This window comes from Xiphias gladius, chromosome 3 (genome assembly GCF_016859285.1).
Source record: "Xiphias gladius isolate SHS-SW01 ecotype Sanya breed wild chromosome 3, ASM1685928v1, whole genome shotgun sequence".
NCBI classification, from domain to species: domain Eukaryota; kingdom Metazoa; phylum Chordata; class Actinopteri; order Istiophoriformes; family Xiphiidae; genus Xiphias; species Xiphias gladius.
The window spans coordinates 3,372,503-3,399,232 of NC_053402.1; the positions used below are offsets into that span (position 1 = coordinate 3,372,503).

Below are 26,730 nucleotides of genomic sequence, written 5' to 3' on the forward strand. Positions count from 1 at the left end.
TATAAAACACATTGCAACTACGTGCCAACTATGGCATAGTTAGTGGATGTAACTGTGGTTCAACACTGAATTATTGCCATTTTTAATCTGGTTCAAGTCCCCAAACTTCATGGAAGTCCAACAAAATTGCTAGAGTAACTCTTTAACACTGTGACATTGCAATAGGTACATTTGAATAAATATTTGAAGCAAGTCAGTATTACGCCAGTTAAGGTTATCCATGACAGCCCAAGAGAAACTGCTTATGTACCCAGGCAGTGATGTTTTTTTTTTTTAGAGCTGTTGAGCTCATTTGTTGGGTTACAGAGGGGCAGTTAACAGTCCATGTGGACTCTAGCACAACCTGGATTCCTGACTCTATCCTGAGAAGTGTCGTAAATAAATGAGAGATGAGACAGAGGAATGTGCCCTTATTATTTAGAGGTTCAGAGAGTAATAAGCTCTAAACAGAATGACTCACTGACTCCCACACAGTTATCAGAATTGAGAGGTGTTGAAGGGTTTGTGTTACATTCAGTGCACCCTGACTGCCAGAGCAAACGTGAAGCTAAAGGCTGATCTAATAGTTCAGTGTGGCACCCTGTCAGGAACACAATATCAAGACCTAAATTGTGACTTTAAAGGAAGTTGAAACCAAGGAATATAACCAAAAACTGACATTACAGTTGTAACACGAGATGAAAGACGCAGTTGCCATTCCTGTTTTTACTTCAGAGTTTAAGCCTTTGATTATGGTGATATGCTCTTTAATGTTATTTTAGATTTTTATAATGGTATTACAATGGAGGCGTAAAAGTATGAAAACTAGCTTCAACAGGGATTTGGAAGACTACAGACTGCTTTTCCCCATGTTCCCGTTTTTACCCTGAATGATTTCCTGTTAATACAGCATTGACCTGGACCTGAATTTATCAAGTATCTCTAAGCAGGAAATCAGTCCTAGCTAAAAATTCTCAGAGCAATGTATTTTTGGTCCTACTTTTAGAACTAGATGTAATGGTGTTTTATCACCTTTCTCAATATAAAAAAATATTCATATACATTTAAACTAATGATGTACTGTTACTTAGGAGTTATTTAGAGTTATCTAGGAGTCCTAACCTGTTAGGAGCTGTAGTTCAGTGGGATTAGAAATGTTCATTGTTGACAGTGATCTTATTAAAAGATACTGATCTTAGCAAAAATGTATTTTTTTGATGCACGGATTCATTAATTTCTTCTCCATTCAGTGTGAATTCATGGGGGAAAAAAAAGCTGCATTCAGGTATAGTGGCAAAAACAGTAAGTAAACCCTTTGGAATTATCTGCATTTATGTAAAAAATTTTTCTTGGTCAGATCTTTATCTAAATTACAATTATGAATAAACACAATCTTTTTTAACTATCCATCCATCCATCCTGCTGCTTATCCAGAGTTGGGTTGCGGTGGCAGCAAGGTAGTCCAGAGGTCCCTCTCCCCAACAATGTTTTCCAGTTCCTCCTTGGGGGCCAGATGAGATATATGGTCTCTCCAGCATGTTCTGGGTCTACCCCAGGGCCCCCTACCATTTGGACATGCGCAGACAACCTCCAGTGGAACGCGCCAGAAGGCATCCTGATCAGATGACCAAACTACCTCAACTGGCTCCTTATGACACGAAGGAGCAGCGGCTCTACTTCTAGCTCCCTCTGGATGTCTGAGCTCCTTTCCCTATCTATAAAGGCGAGCCCAGTCACCTTACAGAGGAAACTCATTTTGGCCACCTGTATCCACGATATTACTCTTTCAGTTACTACCCAAAACTCATGACCATAGGTGAGGGTTGAAATGTAGATCGACATTAAAAGCTATTTCTTCCAGCTCAGCTCCCTCTTCACCATAACAGTCCGGTTTAATGCCCACATCACTGCTTACACTTTTTAAACTGCGGCACTTTAGGCCGCAACTCGCTCCCAACCCGTGTGGAACAGTCCACCATTTTCTGGCAGTGAACTGTGGCCTCAGACTTGGAGGTGCTGAGTCTTATCCCAGGAGCTTCATACTCAGCTGCAAATAGCCCAGATATTGTAGGCTGATGATGTCAATAGAACCACATCATCTGCAAAAAGGAGAGAGGCAATTCTGAGGTCCCCAAACCGGACACATTCCTCCTCCCAGCTGTGCCTTGAGATCCTTCCCATGAAAATCACCAACAGGAGGTCGGAATCCTTATTGCTCCTCCTGGCACAAGTTTTCCCGGGGAGGCTGAACAGTGTGATACCCCCATGACTGGTGCACATGTCATTGTGGGGTATTGAGTGTATATTGATGAGAAAAAAATTTTTTTAAAATGATTTTAGCATAAGGCTGTGACATATCAAAATGTGAAAAAAGTGAAGGGGCCTGAATACTTTCTGAATACACTGTAGGTCTCTGGCCTTGCCTGACACCCAGCTTGTATTGCACCCAACCCCAGTTTCTATCCCTGCAGGTGGTGGGCCCACAGGGTGGCGGCCCCATGTAATTTTTCCAGGTTGTGTCCAACCCCATGGGTTAGGTCTGGCCACTATACGCTAGCCAGCAAACTCCCCTCCCAGGGCTGGATCCAGAAGGGGACCCTGGTTTCCCTGGTCCGGTAAAGGTGACACATTACCGGGGGGGGAAAAAAAAAAAAAAAAAAAACTCCATCAGGGTTGTATGAATCCCTCTTAGTCTGGCCCCTCTCCTGGGACCAATTTGCCTTAGGGGAACCCTACCGGGGGCTGTTGCCCCAGACAACACAGCTCCCAGGATCACTGTTAAACTCAAACCCCTCCACCACATTAAGGTGGCAATTCTTGGAGGAGTCTACAATGATTTGTGTATTATTAGTTAAAATAATGTTCTTGTCCATATTGAATACATCATTAAAGAATTCTCAGTGTAAGCTGGAAAAAGTATGTGAACCCCACGCCAAATTAAATAAACAAAAAGTTAATTGGATTCAAGAGTTAGCAAACCTAGAATCCAATCAACAAAACTAGATTTGAGGGTTTAGGTTAGAGCTACTTTTGTAGAGTCATAAAAAAACAACAATATAAAAACATTTTGAGTTTGCTAAGCATAAGAGGCATCTGCTGATGTGAACCATGCCTTACAAAAAAAAAGATCTCAGGAGGCTTACGATCAGGAATTGCTGATTTGCATAAAGCTGGAAAGGTTTACAAAATAATCTCCAAGAGTTTAGATATTCATCAGTCCACAGTTAGACAAACTGTCTATAAATGGAAATGATTTAGTGCTCTTGCTGCTCTCCCTAGAATTGGGGGCCCAGCAACAAAAAAATGGGAAAATGTATACTGGACTGATTAAAATAAGGTTGAATTGTTTGGGAAGAACATCCAATACTACCTATGGTGTAAAAAGGGCACCGCATACCAACACGAAATCGTCACCCAAAAGGTGACGTATGGTGGAGGGAACGTCATGATTTGGGGCTGCTTTGCTGCATCTCCCCATCATCAAGGGGAAAATTAATTGCCAATTTTATCAAAGTAGCTCACAGGATAAAGTCACAGAAGCTGTCCGCCAGCTGAAGCTCAGTACAGAATGTTTTCAAACAAATAGAATCCGCCTTCTGCAGTGGCCCAGTCAGAGCCCAGACTTTAACAAATGATGTGGAATGACTTTAAGAGAGCCGCTCACAGCAGACATCCTAAGAATATGACTGAGCTGAAGCAGTTCTGTAGGAATAGTGTTAAGAAATTCTTCCAGAACATTGTGCAGGTCTGATCCATAGCTACCACAATGGCTTGTCTGAGGTTTTTGCTGCCAAAGGAGGTTCAACTAGTTATTACACGGAAGGGTTCACTTACTTTTTCAACCAGCACTCTGATTGTTTAATGGGTGTGTTCAATAAAGAATGTTATTAACTTAAACACATTGTGTTTGTCTATACTTCTGACTTAGATGACGATAACATTACATAATATGACCAATTAATGCAGAAAACCAGGTGATTCCAAAGGGTTCACATACTTTTTCTTACCACTGTAAACAGAGGATTTATTTATCATTTATTTAAACAAAAAAAAAACATGATGAGGCTATAATATGTAAGAGATCCATTACTCACCATGCACTTTATTATGAACACCTGTAAACCCACTTATTCATACAGTTATCTAATTGGCCAGTCGTGGAAGCAGTGCACGCACAAAATCATGCATATAGAGGTCAGGAGCTTCATGTAATGTTCACATCAAACATCAGAATTGGAAAAAAAGTGATCTCAGTGACTTTGCCTGTGGCATGTTTGTTGGTGCCAGATGGGCTGGCTTGAGTATTTCTGAAACAGCTGATCTCCTGGGATTGCCACACACTGCAATCTCTAGAGTTTACTCAGAATGGTATGAAAAACTAAAAACATCCATTGAGTGGCAGGTCTCTGAACGGAAACACCTTGTCGATAAGAAAAGTCAAAGGAGAATGCCCAAACTGGTTTTAGCTGACAGAAAGGCTACGGTATCTCAGATATCCACTCTTTACATTTGTAGTGAGCAGAAAAGCATCTCAGAATGCACAAGAAGTCAAACCTTGAGGCAGATGGGCCACAACAGCAGAAGACCACGTTGGGTTCCACTCCTGTCAGCCAAGAACAAGAACAAAACATGAGGCTCCAGTGGGTACAGGCTCACCAAAACAGGACTGGTCTGATCATTTTGGATTTATGCTGAGGCATACAGAGGGTAGGTTCAGTATTTGGCACCAACAGCATGAATCCATTTACCTAACCTGCCTTGTGTCAACTGTTCAGGCTGCTGGTGGTGTAATGGTTTAGGGAATGTTTTCTTGATACACTTTGGGGAACTTAATACCAATCACTCATCATTTGAATTCCACAGCCTATCTGAGTGTTGTTGCTGACCATGCACATCCCTTTATGGCCACAATTTACATATCTTCTAATGGCTACTTTCCTGCATGATAATGCACCATGTCACAAAGCAAAAGTCACCTCAAACTGGTTTTATGAACATGGCAACGAGTTCATTGTACTTCAGTGGCACCAGATCTGAATCCAGTACAACACCTTTGGGTTGTGGTAGAATGGGAGATTGGCAGCATGAATGTGCAGCTAACAAATCTGCTGAAAACAGGTGATGCAATCATGTCAACATGGACCGGAATCTCAGAGGAAAGTATCCAACATCTTGTGGAATCCATGCCATCAAGAATTGAGGCTGTTTTGAGAGCTGAGACAGGTCCTATCCAGTATTAGTATGGCGTTCCTAATATAGTTTTTGTGGGTGAAAGTTCATATTGTTACGATATAATTCCTACACTGAATACATAATTTCCCCCTGCCTATTTTAAAATATGAAGGATATTTCAGCTTGGAATAATATGTAGATAGTATTTATACAAAAAACAAGTTAGATTAAGTTTAAAATTGTTTCTCACTGGAAAGTCCATTCTCAGAGGCTATTCAGATTTTTGCATTCAGAGATTCAAGGTGAGCACACATAAACTTCCCTCCTTCAGCAAATGAATATGAAAACAGACTGCACATACATTATTCTGCACAGTGAAACTCAAATAATATAGTCAAGGAACAATAAATAACAAGAAAAAAACATTTTTGAGTGGAGGAGGAGATAACACGGAGTCTCACTAAAAGTAGAACTGGAAAGTGGAAGACATGGGCTGAATTCAAATTTCCGGTCTTCACTGCACTTGCAGACTCACGGGCTTTGCAGGCACATTTCAAGGAAGTCTGCAATTGCTGAGGGCTGTCCAAACCCACAATTCATCCAGTCAACAAAGGGCCTGTGTAAAATGACTGTGTAAAACAATTACTTAAATAAAACGTGACTTGAATTGTGTAGGCCAGAAATAATATTCAACCACATTATGATACAGAAATATGTAGAACTATAGGTTACAGTGTGTAATGAAAATGCTTTTTATTATTATATTCCTTAACTGATGATTGCCTATAAAAGCCATGCAGTGTCTTGACAAATATATTGGATAAGAAAAATGGCCGAAAAGCAACAAAAGAACGTCTTCCAATGTAAGTAATACCCAATTTATTTAGCCACAGTCCGGTCCTTATTTACAAACATTTATGTATTTGAATGTGTGTAGCCTATAGGCTTGTCTCTCATCGGCTTATAAAGCCTTGCAGTTTCCCGCCATCACAAACTTGACTAGATGACATTGAACATGTTATGGTACGTACGACTGAAGTCATGGAGGGCTCAGTCCGCAAGTCCAGGGGAAGGACATTTGGATTTGGCCAAGATGTCATGTTCTTAATGGAGAGGTGACCACAGTCCACAGAGTTTGCAACATACTGTAGCTTTTATAAATAATCGTAGGCATTGTTGTACCTATTGGTTGTCCATCATTTTTAAACCAGTCTGACTATGAAAAATGTATTAAATTGCATTCCATGTGGCATTAAATTTTTAAGTAGTAGCCGAATAGATATTCAGAGGATCACTTAAGTTGTTAGAATTCATGCTTTAGGAGCCATAAATGTCTGCAAATACATTTCATGGCAATCCATCCAATAGTTGTTGAGACATTTCAGTCTGGACCAAAGTGGTGGATAGAGTGACCGAATAGCCAACATATCCATCCATAGAGAAAGACTTCTAGCATGGCAAAAAAAGAAAATGACATCTTTTTTTGAAATGCAGGATACCAAGAAAAGGAAACTAGAAGAAGGAGTCCCTGATCAGAGCAGGCAAGGTAGAAATTCTTTTTAATTATTTTCTGTGTGTTTGGGTTTTGTGTGAATAAGACTCTTTTGCCTCCTTTATTATTTATGGTTTATACAGTATCATTAGTGCTGAAACAATTAGTAGATTTATTGATTAGGCGATCGACAGAAAATTAATCATAATCTTACTAGTTTTTCAGGCAAACATGTCAAACATTCTTTGGTTCAGGCTTCTCAAATGCAATAATATGCTGTTTGTCTTGACAGTAAATTGAATATCTTAAGGTTTTAAACTATTAATGAGTAAAATAAAGCAATAAACGTTTTGAGAAATTCTGAATGACATTTTTTGTCAATTTTTTTCTAAATAATTCATAGACTAGACAATTGACTAATTGAGAAAATAATCAGCAGATTAATCCATAATGAAAATTATGTTAGTTGTGGTCCATAAGTATTTGGACAGTGACACCATTTTTGTAATTTTGCCTCTGCACACCACCACAGTGGATTTGGAACAAAGCCACCAATTTGTGATGGAAGCATAGACTTTCAGGTTTAATCAAGGGTTTAAAAAAAAAAATCACATTGACTGCTGAGGAATTACAGCCATTTTTATGCATAGTCCTTTGTTTTCAGGTGCTCAAAAGTAATTGTACGAACCAAAATAATTATTAATATATGAATTATTTTTAATACTTGGAAGAAAATCCTTTGCAGTCAGTGACTGCCTGAAGTCTGGACATCACCAAATGCTTGGTGTTTCCTCCCTTGAGATGCTTTTCCAGGCCTTTACTGCAAACACCTTCAGTTGCTGATTGTTTGTGGGTTTTTATGCCTGCGGTTTTGTCTTCAGTAAGTGAAAAAAATGCTCAGTTGAGTCGAGGGCAGGTGACTGACTTGACCATTAAAGAATATTCCATTTATTTGCCTTTACAAGTTTTTGGGTTGCTTTTTCAGTATGTTTTGGGTCATTATCCATCTGTACTATAAAGCACTGTCCTAACAGTTTTGAAGCATTTGGCTGAATCTGAGCAGATAGTATAGCCTTGTACACTTCAGAATTCATCCTGCTGCCTCTATCAGAAGTCACATTATCAGTGAACACCAATGACCCTGTTCCATTGGCAGCCATACATGCCCATGCCATAACAATGCCTCCACCATGTTTAACAGATGATGTGGTATATTTTGGATGATGAACCGTTCCTTTCCTTCTGCATACTCTTCTCTTCCCATCACTAGGGTCCAACTTAATCTTGGTTTCATCTGTCCAAAGAATCTTGTTCTAGTAACGGACAGGCTTTTTCTGTGGTCATCCAGCCCTTTTGGTGTTGCTGAGCTCACCAGCGCATTCCTTCTTTTTAAGAATGTACCAAATTGTTGATTTAGCCACTACTGAAGTTTCTGAGTCTGTTTGTTTTGTTTTTTTCAGCGTAATGATTGCCGCCTTCATTTGCATCGACACTGAGTATTGGACTGATTATTGAGAGTTCCCATGAACAGCTACCAAATGCAACACTTCACATCAACTCCAGACCTTTTATCTACTGAATTTGTCAAGAAATAATGAGGGAACAGGCCACACCTGTCCATGTAGTTGATCAGTTATCATTTGTCCAATTACTTTTGACCCTCCGATAATGAGGGACTATGAATAAAAATGGCTGTAATTCCTAAACGGTTAATGCGAAATTTTTTCTAACCCCTTGAATTAAAGCTGAAAGTCTACACTTAAATCACATCTTGATGGCTTTGTTTCAATTCAATCATGGTGCTGTACAGAGGCAAAATTACAAAAATTGTGTCACTCTCCAAATACTTATGCACCGAACTGTATATCATCATATTGCCCAACTCCAGACTAGTGAATTGTGTATTTGTCCATTTATGTTTAGAATAGGTTTGTGTTGATTTCTGAATGAAGGAGAGAACTTACTCAAACTCAAGCAAATGCCTGTTGAGCCTTGTCAGAACACACGAAAATAGTGACCAACCTTTGTAAGGCTAGGACATGCACACTGATGGACTTTTATTTGCCCAGATCATGCAGCAGAGTGGGAGAACTCAAACCAGCAGCAACATTACTCTTTAATGAGAAGACGGGTTTGTGCATGTAGACTGTCTGTGTTTGGTTCCAGGGGAAGTAAAAACACTGATGATGCCAGATGGCATGATGAAATGTAACACCAGGCTGATGGACCTGATTGAACGAGTCAAACCAGAGATAAGGACGTTGATTGAGAAGTGTAACACTGTAAGTATCCAGAGACACATGCAGACTATATATATTCATCTGTTACGCTGAGCTACTAAGATTAACCTCTAATTGGAGAAATTTAAACGTCAATCTGAAGTATAAATAGCATCATTCTTCAGTGTCTCATGTCTTTTTCACACTTGTAGTTGCCATGATTTGGTCCGCGCCAAAGAAAAAAATGATCAATTTTTTTGCCTTTTAGTTCTGTTTCATGTTATGACTTATTACTGACCAACCAAGCATAGTAAAGTTATACAGACTGACTGGTAAGTCATTCTCTGGAAAGTTTCGGTGTTGTCATCCTGCATCATCATCAGTGCTACATGGATCCAAATGGGGAAATAAAAGTCCTGTGACTGACCGCAGGTCATGCCGGACTTTACCGAGCTTGATGTGTTTATGATTTTGTTTGTTTATGTGTTTTTCTGTTGCATGGCAAGGTGCAAAAAGGAGATGTCTACCTTGATTACATGTAGGAGGTGTTAGCCCAGATATTTACTGTATTTAAAACTGATCTGCTGACCAGATACACCTGAATATGTCTATACCGGGTTGATTAGACAGGTTTTTGTTAAAGAATAGCACCACTAATGAAGCTCCGCCAACTCTGTGACAAACACATTTACACATTAAGCACAGTAATAACTGCTGCTGGTTTGCTGGTGGAAAACTCTTAATATGAATTAGCAGCAGGAAATGTTGAGTTTGCCTCAGCAGTAACTTAACACAGCTCTGAAACGTGTGATCAGTAAACAGTCAAAAAACCTTGATCTGAAAGTAGATACAGTGAACACAGGAGGAAACTAAATTCCAAACCACAGAGATTCAAATAGAAGCTATAAAGTACTGAGAGCTGACTACACAGAGGCTTTTTAAAAACAGCTATTCAGCCATTAGTTTTTGACAAAACACACCTGATTTAATTCCTTTACACATTGACTGAACAGGGAAAATACTCACCTGCTGACATGCATACATGTTACCATGTTTACCAAGTTTATTGTTTCGCAGTCCTGTGGTAAGTCTGCTTTACTAACACATCACAGACAAACTACACCAGAGTCTGACTGAGAGCAAATCGCGATCCACCTTTTCATAGTGTCAGTGCCAGCCTAAATGAATCTAGCCAAACAGGCAAACACACCAGAGCTGGGTACTAGCCTAAACATTAGCTGTGTGTGTATATAAAACATTGTTGTAAAATAGCTGTACGTATCAGACATTTATAACTGAATATTGTTATATGAATATTGAGTTATATCATTTAATGAGTAATGTCCCTATGCTTTTAAATACAGTGTTTAGCCATGTGTCATTTACACTGAGAAGATCCTAACATCACCATATCTCTGTACTATCAGGTTAAGATGTGGGTCCAGCTGCTCATTCCAAGAATAGAAGACGGAAACAACTTTGGAGTCTCCATACAGGTCAGTCTTCACTGAACGCTTTACTTCATTAGTTTTGATCACTCCTAAACAGATATGAGGTAAAAAAAAAACTCTTAACTTCTCATTACAAAGATGGTCCTATAAGTTTGAAAATCATATTTTCTGTCCAGCTAGTATTAATTGTAATCTTAAAACTCTACTCCAGTGTGCTTTATCTTCTTGTGATTCATCAGGTTCTTTACCGGGTTCATCAGATGTTTCTGCTCAGATTTTTCTTACACAAAAAACATACATGGATATGTACTCTACAAAGACACTAATTTGTTTTTGTTTTTTTCAAATGTCTCAAAATTCTGTACAAGAAAATGTCTCAGAATCTCAAAATGTTGTGTTTAAAGAGTAACTTAACACTAAATGTACTTTTTGAGTCAGTAAATTATATGTACAGTCAGTAACACTGCTGGCGAAGGAGCTGACTCTGCAGTTGTCCAGTTAAAGATGAAGGGTAAGTCATTTGTGCTTTTTGAGTGGAACCTTTAGCACCACAAGTACTGAATTAACAACTAACTTTGGGTGTAGTTTCTGTAAAGGAGCAAATAACAACAATATGCAAGCATATGCAAATGAATATGCAATAGAAATATTAATACTAGATAATACATGCAGTAATAACAAGTGATAGATGAAAGTAATCTCACATTGTCATACAAGATAAACTGGCAATACATAATTGTCTGATATGTGACATTTCACAAATGAACTGTACAGAGGTATTCTTTACAGCCAGCAGATTGCTGCTGCCTTTACAAAGGGGAGTTCAAGCAACTGAGATGAAAAGTGCCCCATTGTCTACTCAAAAGTATGCTTTTGTAGTAATGGTGTAACCATATGGTGGGGCTGTCACTTTTTCAAAAAGGCAAGTTTGAACAAATTCAAACTAGCATGTAATTTGTTAAACAGTGTGAAAAATCCATGATGTTGACTTGTACTACATGCCCCTGAAGTACACAGGCGGTGGAATTACATACATAGTAACATGTATTTATATGTGTAATTTTGGTTTGGATTTGTAATTTGAAGAGATTGAGAGTATGAGACTGTCATAAATTAGTCGACAGTTATGTGTGATTGAAACGTGAGATTTTAATTAATTTTTTGAATATGTCAAGGGGGTGTGTTCATAGGGTAAATTCAGGGACACACATTAGGACTTTTGAACCGATTTGAATATGATAATATTTGGGCTTGGGCAGATAAAACTAGTCCAAATCTTTGCTCTAACACTTGTCAGTGATGACTTCAGATCTGGGCACATAATTATCAGATTCAGAGTTTCTCTTCTGTATTAAAATTAATCTATAGTTTTCTGTACAGTGTGAAGCAGGAGTTTTCATGATGCAGATTTACCAAAATGTAAACAAGTAGGCTATAGGCTAAAAACATGGAGGTATACTTATGTTGAAGTTTAGTATTTAGACATTCCTCCTCAGTAATCAGTCATCATCAGTTTTTGCCAGATTTGTTTTTTGGTAGAAGATTATCAGACACACACGTTTCAGCTACTCCCCTGTGAGCTGTCCAGAGCTGTGGTTGGGATCCTCCTCCATTTTTCGTTTAGGGGTTACTCTATGGTCATCAACATGAGTAGTGATTTAATCACACCTGTGCATGTGTCTGTTAGTCTGTTTGTGTCACTCTATTTCTCCTCTGCCAATAAAAACGGCAGATACAAAAAACATTTTAATGCTCAGCGCAGGACAATAATTTAAAACAATTTTTCTTAGTTTTCTCAGTTCCATACAATTAGTATACAAAATGAAAAGTCCTACTAATCTGTAGGCATTGCCTATGAATACCAGCACTGAATGCCATTGAGCTTATCGGTGTTTTGGTTCTGACCGATCAGGAAGCAGTCTTACTTTAAGTATCTGTCCATGCTCACCTGTTAATCATGCAGGATTGTTATATTATTATGGTTAAACACAGTCAGTGGAAGATAAATTACTGGAGAGGTCTCCTCCATGTTTGACAGGATCTGCTTTGTGCTGTCTATTTTCAGTATGTCTTTCTGTGTCTGTAGGAAGAGACGGTGGCAGAGCTGAGGACGGTGGAGTCGGAGGCAGCATCTTACTTGGACCAGATCTCCAGATATTACACCACCAGAGCCAAGCTTGTCTCCAAAATCGCCAAGTACCTTCACGTGGTGAGTATGTATGCGTGTGTACAGCAGGAAGTATACACTCACCAAGCACTCTATTAGGAACACCATACTAATACTGGGTATTACCTCTCTTAGCTCTCAAAACAGCCTCAGTTATTCATGTCATGGATTCCACAGGATGTTGGAAACAATCCTTTGAGATTCTGGTCCATGTTGACATGTTTGCATCACATCATTTCTGCAGATTTGTTAGCTGCACATTCAGGTCTGGTGACTGAGGAGGCCACTGAAGTACTTTGTGACATGGTGCATTATCATGGTGGAAGTAGCCATTAGAAGATGATAAATTGTGGCCATAAATTGATGCACATGGTCAGCAACAATACTCAGATAGGCCACGGCATTAAACCAGTGACTGATTGGTATTAAGGGTAGCATGGTGTTGCAGTGGTAAGCTCTTTGGCCTCACAGTAAGAAGGTTATTGGTTCGAACCCCGCTCTGGCTGGGGCCTTTCTGTGTGTTTGTTCTCCCCGTGCCTGCATGGGTTTTCTCTGGCTACTCTGGCTTCCTCCCACATTCCAAAGACATGCAGATTAGGTTTATTACTCTAAATTACCGGTATGTGTCAATTTGAGTGGGTTGGAATGTGAGTTGACTGGTTGTATGTCTCTGCTGGCCTGTGAGACTGGCGACATTCATGGTGAATCCCAAATCTTGCCAAATGTCAGCTGGGATTGGCTCCACCCCCCTGCCCTTGTGGCCCCCACAAGATAAGTAGTATAGCTAATGTATGGATGGAAAGATTGGTATAAAGGGGCCCAAAGTGTGCCAAGAAAACATTCCCAACACCATTACACCACCACAACCAGCCTGGACTGTTGACAGAAGGCATGTTGGGTCTACGGATTCATGCTGTTCACACCAAATTCTGCACGCCTCAGCAGAAATCCAGATTCATGAGACCAGACTACGTTTTTCCAGTCTTCAAATGTCCAGTTTTGGTTAGCCTGTGCCCACTGCAGACCCAGATTGCTGTTCTTGACTGACAGGAGAGGAACCTGACATGGTCTTCTGCTGTTGTAGTCCATCTAATTCAAGGTTGAATGTTTTGTTCATTCTGAGATGCTTTTCTGCTCACTACAATAAATTTAAAGAGTGGTTATTTGAGTTACCCTAGCCTTTCTGTCAGCTAAAACCAGTCTGGCTATTCTCCTCTGAAAAACAAAAAACATCTGTCCACAGAGCTGCTGCTCACTGGATGTTTTTTGTTTTCATACCATTCTGATTAAACTCTAGAGGGTGGTGTGCATGAAAATCCCAGGAGATCAGCCGTTTCAGAAATACTCAATCCAGCCCATCTTGCACTAACAATCATGCCACAGTCAAAGTAACTGAGATTGCATTTTTTCCCATTCTGATGTTTGATGTGAACATTAACTGAAGCTCCTGACCTGTATCTGCATGAATTTAGGCACTGTTGCCACATGATTGGTTGATTGGATAATTGCATGAATAAGCAGGTGTACAGGTATGCCTAATAAAGTGCCTCCTGAGTGTATAACTGGAGTCGAGTTCTTGTCTGAGAATATAGGTTTGATTAACTGTCTCTGTCAATGTTTCCTCTCTACTCTGCAGGAGGACTACAGAAGGACAGTATCAGAGATTGATGAGAAGGAGTACATCAGTTTGAAGATCATTGTTTCAGAGCTCAGGAATCAATATGTGAGCGCAGATTTGTCTTTTAAAACCCTCATCCACACAGGCTGCAGTGAAAGGAAGGGGAGGCCTCTGAATTACTTTGTAAAGTGACTTTATGAACGGAGAGGAGCCCGATATCTAGGTTATGGGGGAGCTTGACTGGTGAGCGGGGGGGTCATAGCCTCCTCAGCTATGAGAACGTCTTTATACAATACCCTCAATTAAAGTGGTGTAGCTTAGGGATGTTTTTGGATGTGAACAAATAACGCGCTCTGAACAGATAAAACTAGTCCAAATCTTTTAACAGTTGTCAGCGATGACTTCAGATCTGGGCACATTACTATCAGATTCAGACTTTCTCTTCTGTATCAAAAGTAATCTATAGTTTTCTGTAGATTGAGAAGCAGGAGTTTCCATGATGCAGATTTACCAAAACGTAAACAAGTAGGCTATAGGCTAAAAACATGAAGGTATACTTAGGTTTAGTATTTAGACATTCATCCTCAGTATTAAGTCATCATCAGTTTTTGCCATTTTTTTTTTTGGTGGAAGATAGAGTTTGGCTAATGCCGCACTGTTGTAATTTTTATCTTAATCTCCCATATTGAAGTCTTGTAATTTGACAACAAATGAGCTGAAGTTTAAGACTCCAAAGTGCATGCAAAATGGCTAACAGATTTTTCAGGCCACTGTTAATGTTCAGACCAATTTTATTTTCATCTCTCCTCCTCCTATTGTATCCACAGCAGTATGGCTCATTGAGCTATGATTGCCCTTTTTCCCCTCATTTTTTGTCATAGTATCTTTAGATGGCACGAATGCACTTCTGATTTGTAATTTCCTACTATTAAAACTTCCTATTCATTAACAGTTACACAGCTTTACTTTAGACTATTTTAGTCTATTGAGTCCATCAATTGAATATTTGGTTCAAATTAAAATTGTGCTTTGTTATTTTATTTATTCAGGTACATTGTTATAATATTGTTAAAATGTTTTTTGTATATGTTGGGCAGCTAGAGTTGTACCTATGAGGTGTATACATGGCAGAAAAGAATGAGGCAGTAAAGATTATTTTAATAGCTTTCTGCATAAGCCCCACCCACTTCGGTTATGAATCTGAATAAAGATGTTTTTGTGAAATTAACAGATACAGATAACACCTTTTCGTTACACCTCTACATGTGTTTTCCCAGTTTTGTACAAGACACCTGTTTTGGTGTGCAACTTGTTTCACTTTGGTACACCCTATGAACCAAATTAGTACTGTCTATTTCCATGTCCCACTTACACACTGTATACTAATTGTATACAGTGTGTTACTGTTTTGTACTGATAGGAAATGATGTAATGCATATACTAGTATACATCATCCCAGAGAGACATTGCCAATTAAACTTTACAAATAGACAGTAAAGTGTCTGACACAGATTAAATACTTTTTCCCAATATTTTCCTTAGGGTCAGAACCTGCTTAAAATTCATACGTAGTAGGACACAACCTATGTCTTAGTTTGTCTGTTTGTTGACTATTAAGCTAAAACATAATGATTTATCCCAGCCCAATACAAATGCAAATTAGAAGCCAGAGCTCAGAGTTCCCATATCATTTAAATCCTCTGTTTATAATTCTATATTGAGATTTCACTCAAACACTTTTGTTCTAAAACAGAAATGGCATCTACAGTACAGTATTTAATATAGCTTCCCATTGTCATTAAATTTGACATTTGTATTTTGACCATTTTTGCTATAACACTTTTTATGAGCAGCTGAGTGACTGAATCAGCTGAGTTCTGGGAGAAAGCAATAAGGACTGTCATACATAGTATGAAGTTCTGGATTACAATCTAATCACACCCTGTGATTAGCCCTAATCCTTTTCACGAACCATTAACTCTTAATGCTAAATTCAGATGTGACCCCAATTTGTCCAACAATTCTGATCTTAATATTTCTGTTTGCTGCTGCTTTTAGGTGACTCTCCATGATATGATCCTGAAGAACATTGAGAAGATTAAGAAACCCAGAAGCAGCAACTCTGAAGCTCTTTACTGACAACCCCTATAAAAACACACACTGACACACAACATCAGCTGTTGGTCTAATGTTGACCAATAATTCCCAGCATGTGTTTTGTAGTACCTGATGGTTTTAGGTTTTACAACCTCAGGACAATCCATGAAGTATCAAATAAGCTGCTGCTTTTGGAAAAGTGTGCTTATATTCAGTATTGAATACTTTAACATAAATGGTGCTCACTGTTGTATATAAAACCCCCCAGCCACCTGGGTCTCACCCACACTGACACACACATTTCAACTACTCCCCTGTGAGCTGTCCAGAGCTGTGGTTGGCATCCTCCTCCATTTTTGGTTTAGGTGTTATTCTACAGTCACCAACATGCTCTCTGGAACCTGACATCAGACTCCTTGCACATAAGTATCCTGACATAGCACTGCTGTTACAAAGTCCACATACATGGCCTGCCTTGCCTGAACTTAAGAGGTTCCAGCTGCTTTCTCTCCCTGTCTGGTTGTCTGGAGTTTTGGTCTTCTGGATGCTATGCCTTCCAGGATTTATCAGCAGTTTTTAAATGGTTGTCCTTTTTTTCCTTGTTTTCATTTTTAGCTCTCTGTTGCCTTACCCACCCAAGCAAAGTTCCCTTTGTTCAGTAATTGTCCCAGCCCCTTAAACTTTTTGTGCATATCACAGTTCTGGGGAAAAATATGGGATTTCACAGTGCAACTCTACTTAATCCTCTCATGTTTGGACTTAAACTGGAAAGGGACCTTTTGCTCAAATATGATACAGACAATGTCACTCAGTGCTTCAGAAAGCAGCTGTAATTCTTCAGACATAACAAAAAATTTTTGGGAGTATTTTTGTTATTGACATAAAGATCCTTCTCCCCCGACTCGCTTTTTTTTTTAATGTCTTGTGCTTGTATTTTTGCCTGACCTCCCATTACAGGGATGTGTGGTACTTAAGGAGTGGCACTTTATGTCCAAAGAAAATAAATTCATCCTCAATAATGTGCCCCCACTTATCCGTGTTTAGTGATCAAGCAGGCTTAAACTGGAACTAAAAAAAATCTTATTGTTTCATCAGGTTTAGTGAGTCTTATTTGAGCATAGCTCTACCTAACTTCAACCTGAGCAGAGCTCTGATTAGTTAAAATAAGTGATAGCACCTGCTTGGGTGTGCGGGGCCTTTAAGTTTGCATGCATGTAGGCTAGGGCTGTCACTTGTTCAAAACATAATTTCTATGAGGACCAGGGCAAGACTGATTTGCTGCTGGCCGTGAATTGACCCCGCCTTAATTTTCATTGAACTTGAGTTAATTCTGACACACAAAATCTGGAGTCTTCTGAACAAGACGATCAGTTTTCGCCAGATTAATTGTGCCGTGCAGGATAAAGACTGACAGAGGTTGTTTTGTATTTTATTTATTATTCAGCTCAAGATCGGATAATGCAGCCCGATACTTTGAAAACCTTGTGAAACTTGGCAGTAGTATGGAAAATGACAAATTGAAGTAAGGGACCATCTTCAAAGTGTATGCAAAATGTGGCTTTATCCAGCTCTTTTATTTAAATTTTAAGTTTTTAAGCAAACAATTAAAGGAACAGACCTGCAGTCCTAACCTGCACTTCAAAATCAAGTTTGAACAAATTCACACTTACTCATAATTCATTCTGACAAATTCAAATGCAGCCTGTGTAGCCTTTACTAAAATACATTGTGGCCGCGGTCACACCAGATTTCACTCCCATTCATTTCTATGAAGAACAGGGTAAGATGTTTTCTCTAATCATCATCATTTGATCAGGTCTCATTTGGCATGTGCTCAGTTCAATCCAATTAATCTCTAACACAAAAAATCTTGATTCTCTCAAGTGTCTAGCCAGTTTGAGAGACGAAGTGGGATTGACCTCATTCAGGGGATGCTGATTGTTTATACCGTTTCCTTGTTTGTATAACTGTATGGCGAAGGGACATTAACAGAGAGTAATGACAAAGTGTTTGATAAGATGCTGTATAATATTCAAGTAGTGGAATGCTGCTGTTAACCAGCTACTCAAGCTGATCCTTTTACGTTATGCTACTCCTACTCCTTTCCCACCAGCCTTTGCCACAGTATGTGTTTGTTTCATTAGCTATGCCTCCACTGCCTCACTTCCGTGACAGACTATAATAACAAGGCTGTTGCATTTTGGTCAGCAAAAAACCCTTCCAGAGTACATGGCACGACCTGTTGCAGTAATAAACTGGAAATTTTCAATTTGAACAGAACAAGTATTTAAAGAATGGGATCACATGTTTTTGAAGATTCTTTTTGCATGGGACTTGCCCACACGTACACTGAAACAATTATTGGCTGCTCTAATTGTTCCTGTTGTCTCTTCTGGCTATGAGAACCATTCACAATAAAATTCCAATGTAAGTGATGAGTTTAAGATAATATGAGGCTTCAGGAGTCTGAATTAGACAAATTAAGTGTGTATCTGCTAAAAATACAGGATTTTGGTCTGAAAATGTGAAATTCCCTGACAGACTGTTTCCCTAGAGTGATGTTTTTATCTCTTGAGAGTTGACTTTTCAGCCTGCTGTTAATGTCCCATAAGGCAAAGTCAACAACAAATTTTTGATACAAATTTGTGGAGTCATTATTCTGGCTGTCATCCAATTGACACAGTTGGCCTCAAATTCACTCCCAGTGTTGGGGAAGCTACTTTGAAAGAATAGTTCAAAGCATAGTTCAAACTACCTTGTTAAAAAAAAAGATCAAATTGACAATGTACATGTTTTACGAAATTAAAGAAAAATAGAACACAAAAAAGTCACAAACCAGCAAAAAATGCCACTCAGTTGAGTTTATTGCAAAAAGTGCCTACTTTTGAAAATATCAACTCAGATGATTCAGTCACTCTCATGTAATGTCCATCAGTCAGACACCTGCCTTTCAGAAAATAGACTCCAGTTGGGGGAATTGCACATAGCAGGATTACTCAGTTATGCGTTCTTAGATGTGTGTTTGACATCTTTGTAGTAGGGAGTGTACTTACTCTTGGTTTGCATAGCTCACAAGTAAAAAGGTAGATTTTCTCGGTGGAGCTAGTCAATGGCATGTATTTGCTTAAATTGGCATGAAAAGTGTTGGCCACCCATGGTCACATTTTCTGTTACTGTGGATAGTTACGTGAGTAGAAGATGGACTGATCTCCAAAAGGCATAAAGTTACAGATGAAACATTCCTTTCAACATTTTAAGCAAGATTAGTGTATTATTTTGTTCTGTACAATTTTAGAGCAAAAAAACAACAATCAGCAGCCATGGGCTCCTATAAACAGCTGCCTAGCACTCTGCAAGTTAAAATAATTGATGCCCACAAAGCAAGAGAAGGCTATAAGAAGATAGCAGTGTTAGTGTTTTTAGCTACCTATTTCCTCAGTTCGTAATATAGTTAAGTAACGTTAACAGTAACGGTGGAGTTCAAGTTGAGGTCTGGAAGATCAATAAAACTTTATGAGAGAACTGCTTGTAGGCTTGCTAGAAAAGTAAATCAAAACCCCTGGTTGACCGCAAAAGACCTTTGGGAAGATTTAGCAGACTCTGGAGTGGTGGCGCACTGTTGTACGGTGTGGAGACACTTGCACAAATATGACCTTCATTCATCAGAAGAAACCTTTCCTGTGCCCTCACAACAAAATTAAATTTTTTCAGAGGGACATCTACACAAGCCTGATGCATTTTGGAAACAAGTCCTGTGGACTGATTGAGTTAAATCACCATTTTAGTGCGCAATGAACAAAGGTATGTTTAGAGAAAAAGGGGTGCAGAATTTCATGAAAAGAGACCCTCTTCAACTGTTAAGCATGGGGGTGGATCGATCTTTGGGCTTGTGTTGCAGCCAGAGGCACTGGGTACATTTCACTGCAGAGAGAAGAAATGGATTCAATTAAACCCCAGCAAATTCTGGAAGCAAATATCACACCATCTGTAAAAAAGCTGAGGATGAAAAAAGGATGGCTTCTTCTTTGCAAGGAGAAAAAGCCAAACTTTTCATGCAACTGCAGGTATGGCCATGGTGATTCTTCCTCAGGCTGATATTTATCCATGATGACGTTGTCGCTGTGTGAGCACTGAGCAACACCTGCTCCTTTACACATGAATGACACAAAGGTCAATTGTATGGTGGTGGCTACCGAGTGGGAGGCCCAGGCTTGCTCATTCCCCCATGAGCAATGTTGTGTCTCTGTATATATAACTATAAAGAGTACAGTGTAGACCTGCAATACATAAAAAGTGCCCTGAGATAACCTCTGTTATGATTTGGCGCTATATAAATAGAATAGAATTGAATTGAATTGAATTGAATTTCCCTCACAGCCGTCAGCATGAAAGTAATAAAGGGTGGTGCTGGTCAATTACAGTAGAGAAACACTGCTAAAATGAAAATAAAAAATCATTCCTTTCCCTTTATGGCCCAAAACTGATTGGAGTTTCAGTAGTTAACTACACAAAAAAAAGTTTAAAAAAAAAAAAAAAAAGTAATTTAACTACTTCAATAGCTATGCAAATATGAATGTAGTTGGACTACCAGCAACCTACTAAAAAATGTAGTTCACTACTCCCCAACACTGCTCAAACCCCTGCTTCTCAGTCATAACTCAGACACATTGGAACACAGACATCAGACACACACTGTTTGAGTTACTCTTTCCATTGCTATCAGTATCTTCAATGCATACAACCCAGTGTTTCCCCTTGGATGTGTTTTCAGCAGCGGCGCTGTTGTGTGCGTGTCCACAGGCATGCAACGCCAGACCCGTAGTTTCGCGGGTCAGTGATGGAATGGCTTAAAACAACCATAGAATTGTTATAGATAAGTTGAATTGTGTTAATGTGTGTATGCGTATGTGTGTGTGCGCGTACGTTTGCATGGTTATGAATAGGATACTGACGTCTTTGAAGTGGTGATGTTAGGTTTTGCACTGTGTTTTATTGTTTACTTCACCTGCCCAGGGACTGCAGGTGGAAACTAGCTAGTACCTAAATCTGGTACAAAGCATCTTTCCTCTTTTTTGAGATTAATGTATTTTGTACATGGTCCACGATACAAATAAATTTGATCTAAAAAAAAATTTCAAAAATAAGGCCATTCATTCCTTTTATTTGTTTTCAGTCCTTGTATGTATTAATTTATTTATGTATTAATAAATTGAATTTGTATTTAATTTCTCAAAACGGTTCAAGCACAAATTTTTATTTTGTATGTACAAACTTCACCAAGGTGCAATGTTTGCACAAGGTTCAGTAGTAATCCCTACAGACGTCAGTAATTCATCCAATTAGACTTGAATAATAAATTTTATAAAAAGTGCAGGTATTATGACAGTGAGCGAAATAACGGTGTTGATGCTGCATGGAAATTTGGAAAGGTTCACTTATTCAACTGAGTAGAAATATGTTATATGTTATATTTATACTGTCTTTGCCAAAGAAGTTAGATAAGTAAAAGACTTTCATTAGGAGAGTTCTACCTCGTTGCCATGAGGTGCTTTTCCTGAGTGAACTTGCTGCTGCTTCACACGCACTCGGAAACAGCCTATATTTTTTGATGAAGCTGAAGAAAGGTCAAGCTGTGGTGGTTAGGTTGATCATATTAATGAACCATGTGAAATTTCAGCAGCGACACTCATAATTCACTACCAACGGGATAATTCACTTAAAAATTCACAGACTCGCTTTATAACTGATCTTGCCTCATAATCGTATTCAAACTTTTTCTTGAGTATTAAAAATATTGATCTAATGATTGCCATCTGTACAGCCATGGTTACATTGCAAACAATGACTACTTGCAGCTAATGCAGCATGACCTTCCATGATGCAATTTGGCCAAAATGTGCACAAGTATAGGCTAAAACACATGGTAGTGTTGACAAATTAAGGTATATACTGATCCTCACCAACCTTTGAATACCATCGATATTCTTTACCAGGTTTGTTGTGCAGTGCAGGATAAAGTTGGACTAATGTGGCCCAGCGTTCCCCCTTCAGGGTGGGAGCTTTGTGGGTAATCTGTGTGGGTGTGACATAGTTCATTGAGGTGGGAAATATATCTCTCTTGTGTGTGTAAGTACAAGTACCCCCATGCTATTGCAGCCGCAGAGAAAGTACATGCCATGGGAAGTGAGTCTGCAGTCACTGTAAGTGTCCAGCTAAACTCAGGGTCACAGCATAAAAGTGTTTGAAGGCTGAGAATTGTGTTCGCTAAAGGAAATAAAGTTCCCTGTTCCTGGATGCCACTTCAACGTCTCATTATCCTCCTTCAGCAGAGTGGTTGGACTGCTAAAGCTAGTTACCAACTAGGTTACAAGCCAGGCTAAAGACACCAGTGCACTCCCAACTAGGATTTGGGGCCAAAAAGCTGGAAAAGGTAACACTATCGATCACTCAATCACATTGCAAAATCTGCTATAACTTACCACTATCTGATTATCAAAGCAACTTTATAAACCACGTGTGTTGACAAAACAAACACTTGACCCCACGTGAACTCAGAACATTTTTTCACATGGCAGCAATTAGTCTTGACTGTTACAAATCCTATGGACAAATCCAACCAACTTAACACATCATAGCATCTGAAATAAATCTAAGTCCAATATGTACTCGGCAGGAATTTATTTTCCTGGGCAGGACTCCCAAATCTTAACACTGGGGGAATGGGAAACACTTACTGTACTAGTGGCATGTTTGCTGATGTTTGTATGACATTATATTGTCAAATGGAATGAGTGGTGTACGTTCAAGTGCACCTTCAACCAGCAGGATATAGTCCAGTTTCTTACAGAGGACCAAAAATCTGCGGGGTTTCAATCTGAACAGCAGTAGCAGCTTCTTCTAGCCTATTTATCCCACCCCTGGATAGTGTCTGGTTGCAAACATTAGCAGTCATTTCATAAATAATTACTCGCCAGCTAAAATCACTGCCAGGATTTCTCAAAATTATACTTTGTTCTTCAGTAATCTGAATATCACTAAAAATTCACAGATTATGAAATGGCTGTGTGGGTGTCTGTTTAGCCGACTGTGCTGGTTCTCTTTGTATTGTGCATTTGTGGTGCATCTAACTAAACCAACTTGCTATTAATCACCTTACTGATAGATAATTACCATAGAGCAAACCTAGGGCCTTTGGGACCCCTTAGAGTCCGGGGCCTTAGGGCAGTTGCCTGTTGGTAATTCAGACTTGAAGGGAAGATAATTTGTGTAACTCTCGTCCCTTGTTGTTAACTGTTGTCCCTTTCTTTTTGGGAATCAATCATTACATTAAAATAATATTATTTTTTTGAAAAATCAGTCATATTTTTCCTTGTATTTTTAGCTTTAAAAAATTTATCTTTTTTGTTTTGTGGAGATATTTTTTAATGATGTTTTGATTACATATTGTATACTAATCCAGTGGGTATTGTGAAAACATCTTGAAACATGAGGTTAAGTTGTTAACTCATAGATATATTGATTTACAATTAATCATCCACAACATTAAAACCGGTAACTGGTTTTAATGTTGTGGAAGATCGGTGTATCACTTTATTAGGAACACCATACTAATACTGGGTAGGGTCTCCCTTTTTTCTCAAAACAGCCTTAATTCTTCATGGCATGAATGCCACAAGATGTTGGAAACATTCCTTTGAGATTCTGGTCCATGTTGACATGATTTCATTACATCATTTCTGCCGATTTGCCAGCTGCACATTCATGCTGCCAATCTCCCGTTTTACCACATCCCAAAGGTGGTCTACTGGATTCAGGTCTGGTGACTGGGGATTTTCATTTTCATGTTCATGAAACCAGTTTAAGACAACTTTTGCTTTGTGACGTGGTGCATTATCATGCTGGAGGTAGCAATTAAAAACATGGGTAAATTGTGGCCATAAAGGGATGCACATGGTCAGCAACAATACTCAGATAGGCCGTGGCATTCAAATTATGATTGATTGGTATTAAGGGGGCCCAAAGTGTGTCAAGAATACATTCCCCATGTCATACCAACAGCACCCTGGAATGTTGACACAAGGCAGGTTCGGTCCATGGATTCATACACTTTTTGACCCTACCATCTGCGTGCCTTAGCAGAATTCCAGATGATCCCATTCTGATGTTTGATGTGAATGTTAACTGACCGGCTCCTGACCTGTATCTGCATAATTTTATGCATTGTAATGCTGCCACATGATTGGCTGATTCGATAATTGCATGAATAAGCAGGTGTACAGGTGTTCCTAATATAGTGCTTGGTAAGTGTACATACTAAAATCATCTGTGTGTCTCCAGTACATCATTCACTTGTGCATTCAGTGCTAACAAGCTGACAACAATTGGCCGACACTGTCTAAATGTACAGTCTCGTTAGCATTCAGTTAAACAAAATTGCTCTGAACTCAGCACCAAGAGATGGTTTGTTATTGTGGGTTTGACATGGGTAATAAATAAATATTACCTGGACTTCATGACAGTAAAGCTGTTTTTAGTTTGGTAGTGTAACAGTAAAAAGGGTTATTGCAAACCAGTAGAATATCATTTCTGAGCACAGTGCATCAGTCTTTCTTTTGACCAACTTTGCAAATTTACAGGTTAGACAAAGGTGATGAACATGAACAGCTGGAGTTGAGCTCATCAATAAGGAAATGCACTCCACAGTTTCGTCAACCACACAAGAGATGTAGGCAATATTCACAGAAAGAGGCACTAATGTGATTAGATATTGTTAGTGCAGACATAGCCCTGAAACATTAGCTGCTTCGTTCAAGCTTCGCCATCGCTGGCTAATTCATCAGATGACTAACCAGCACAGTTGGAGTGTACTGTAATATTCTTGGAGGTGTACAATGTAGCCATTACAACGTGACACTTTTCACTATTACTCTGCTGGTATGTTCATGCCAACATTGTTGACACTTAACACCTCTTCCTTATGTGCTAAATTTTTGGTTTTATTATTTTAACTGCTAAGATTTATGTTCATGTATGTCTTAGTTCAAGGGGGGTGAGGTCTTCCAGCACAATCCTCATCACTGCTCAAATACTTGGTTAGTTCCCTTAAACAGCAGAGCCTTTTCTACCAAATCTAATTGTATAACCAGTTTTTATAAATAGTTATTTTCTTGATGTAAGTGACTAATCTTGTAGCAGACAAGACAGTTAGATATTGAGATTGGGAAATATTATACAAAATATAACACAATATAACAAACTGTTTTGAAGTAGCTGGGGCTACTTTTCCTGAAGCCCTTGAATGTGGACATTGATAAGCCTGCCATTGACCGATTATTGTGTTTGGTTTCCTTCCTTTTCCTTACTGTTTTCAGGGAGGCAATAATGACAATCTGTCAAGCTAACATCCTACTGGACATAGAAAATAAACAAAAACTTGTGTTGTCAATTAACCACTCGGAAAGCCTACTACCCACAGTCTCCAGACACTATTGAAAGAGAGCAGTTTAGCATGGACAAGGCCCATCCACTGCTGATTCTGGTTGGTTTAAAAAATTCCAACAACCCCACATTTCTTTCATCTGTCCCAGAATAATAATGTCAGACTACTCCCTACAGACCAATCATTCTCACATGAGTGTAGTGGGTTTTTAAAGAGCTTGTGCAGGTAAAAGACAGTAAGAGGCTTTTTAGCAACATATAAATACGCACGATTTTAGAATGAGGTGTTTAACAATCATAAATTGGTGTAATGTCCATGTTTCTTATTATTTTTGGGAAAGTTATGTAATAAAAACCGTGAAAACATTTTATCACTTTTGGTGTTATATGGAAAATGCGATGAACTTGGATTGAGTTGATGGATATTTAAAGAAGGCAGTTTGGGTAATACTTTTGCCATTTGCCTTTTTTTTATCACCTTAATAAATTTGGCTAACTTGGGGTTTTGTTTAAAATCTGTCTGATTATCTAAATGCTTGTGTTTCCTGCCTTTTGGACTTCTTTCTAGTGATGTTGCAGTATTTTGGCTTGGTTCCAGACCTTTAATCAGATCATTAATATAGATTTGAAGATGCAACCTGCTGCTGTATAGGAAGTGAAAAATAACATTTTGACGTTTCCTAAAACAGGCCCAGTTCCAGAACAAAATGACTTAGGATGCACGTGAAATTAGTGGGGTTCACTAGGGGAGACATCTAAAAGCAATAGCCAAAAACCAGAACAAAATGACTTAGGATGCACATGAAATTAGTGGGGTTCACTAGTAGAGACACCTAAAAGCAATAGCCAAAAACTGATTATTGCAGAGTTTTGCCGAGTTTCATTGCTGTTCCCAGCAATGAAAAATAGTGTGTTATGGGTCCCAAGCATGGTCCCCGATGAACAGATTATGTTGGAACACAGCTGGAAAAAGTTGTAAAAATTAGTAAGTACTACTGAGGTAATTGTACTTTACTTGAGTATTTCTATTTTTATACTAATTTTTACTTCCACTCCACTACATTTCAAAAGGAAATATTTTACTTTCTTCTCCACTA

General features: G+C 38.9%; 1 protein-coding gene across 3 annotated transcripts in view; it reads left to right on the forward strand.

Annotated features, from left to right (window-relative positions):
* LOC120784283 (proteasome activator complex subunit 3-like) overlaps window positions 1-19,423 on the forward strand; it is a 27,078-nt gene extending 7,655 nt beyond the window's left edge. Inside the window, exons 5-10 of one of the 3 annotated variants that reach the window (XM_040117961.1) lie at window positions 6,646-6,697; window positions 8,810-8,925; window positions 10,290-10,358; window positions 12,400-12,522; window positions 14,117-14,203; window positions 16,157-19,423. In XM_040117961.1, coding sequence (XP_039973895.1) covers window positions 6,646-6,697; window positions 8,810-8,925; window positions 10,290-10,358; window positions 12,400-12,522; window positions 14,117-14,203; window positions 16,157-16,237 — 528 coding nt within the window. In that variant the 3' untranslated portion in view covers window positions 16,238-19,423. Of the gene's footprint in view, window positions 1-6,645; window positions 6,698-8,809; window positions 8,926-10,289; window positions 10,359-12,399; window positions 12,523-14,116; window positions 15,763-16,156 lie in introns of those variants that run through there. The other 2 variants (XM_040117970.1, XM_040117950.1) reach the window with 2 other exon arrangements.
* The last annotated feature ends 7,307 nt before the right edge of the window (window positions 19,424-26,730 follow it).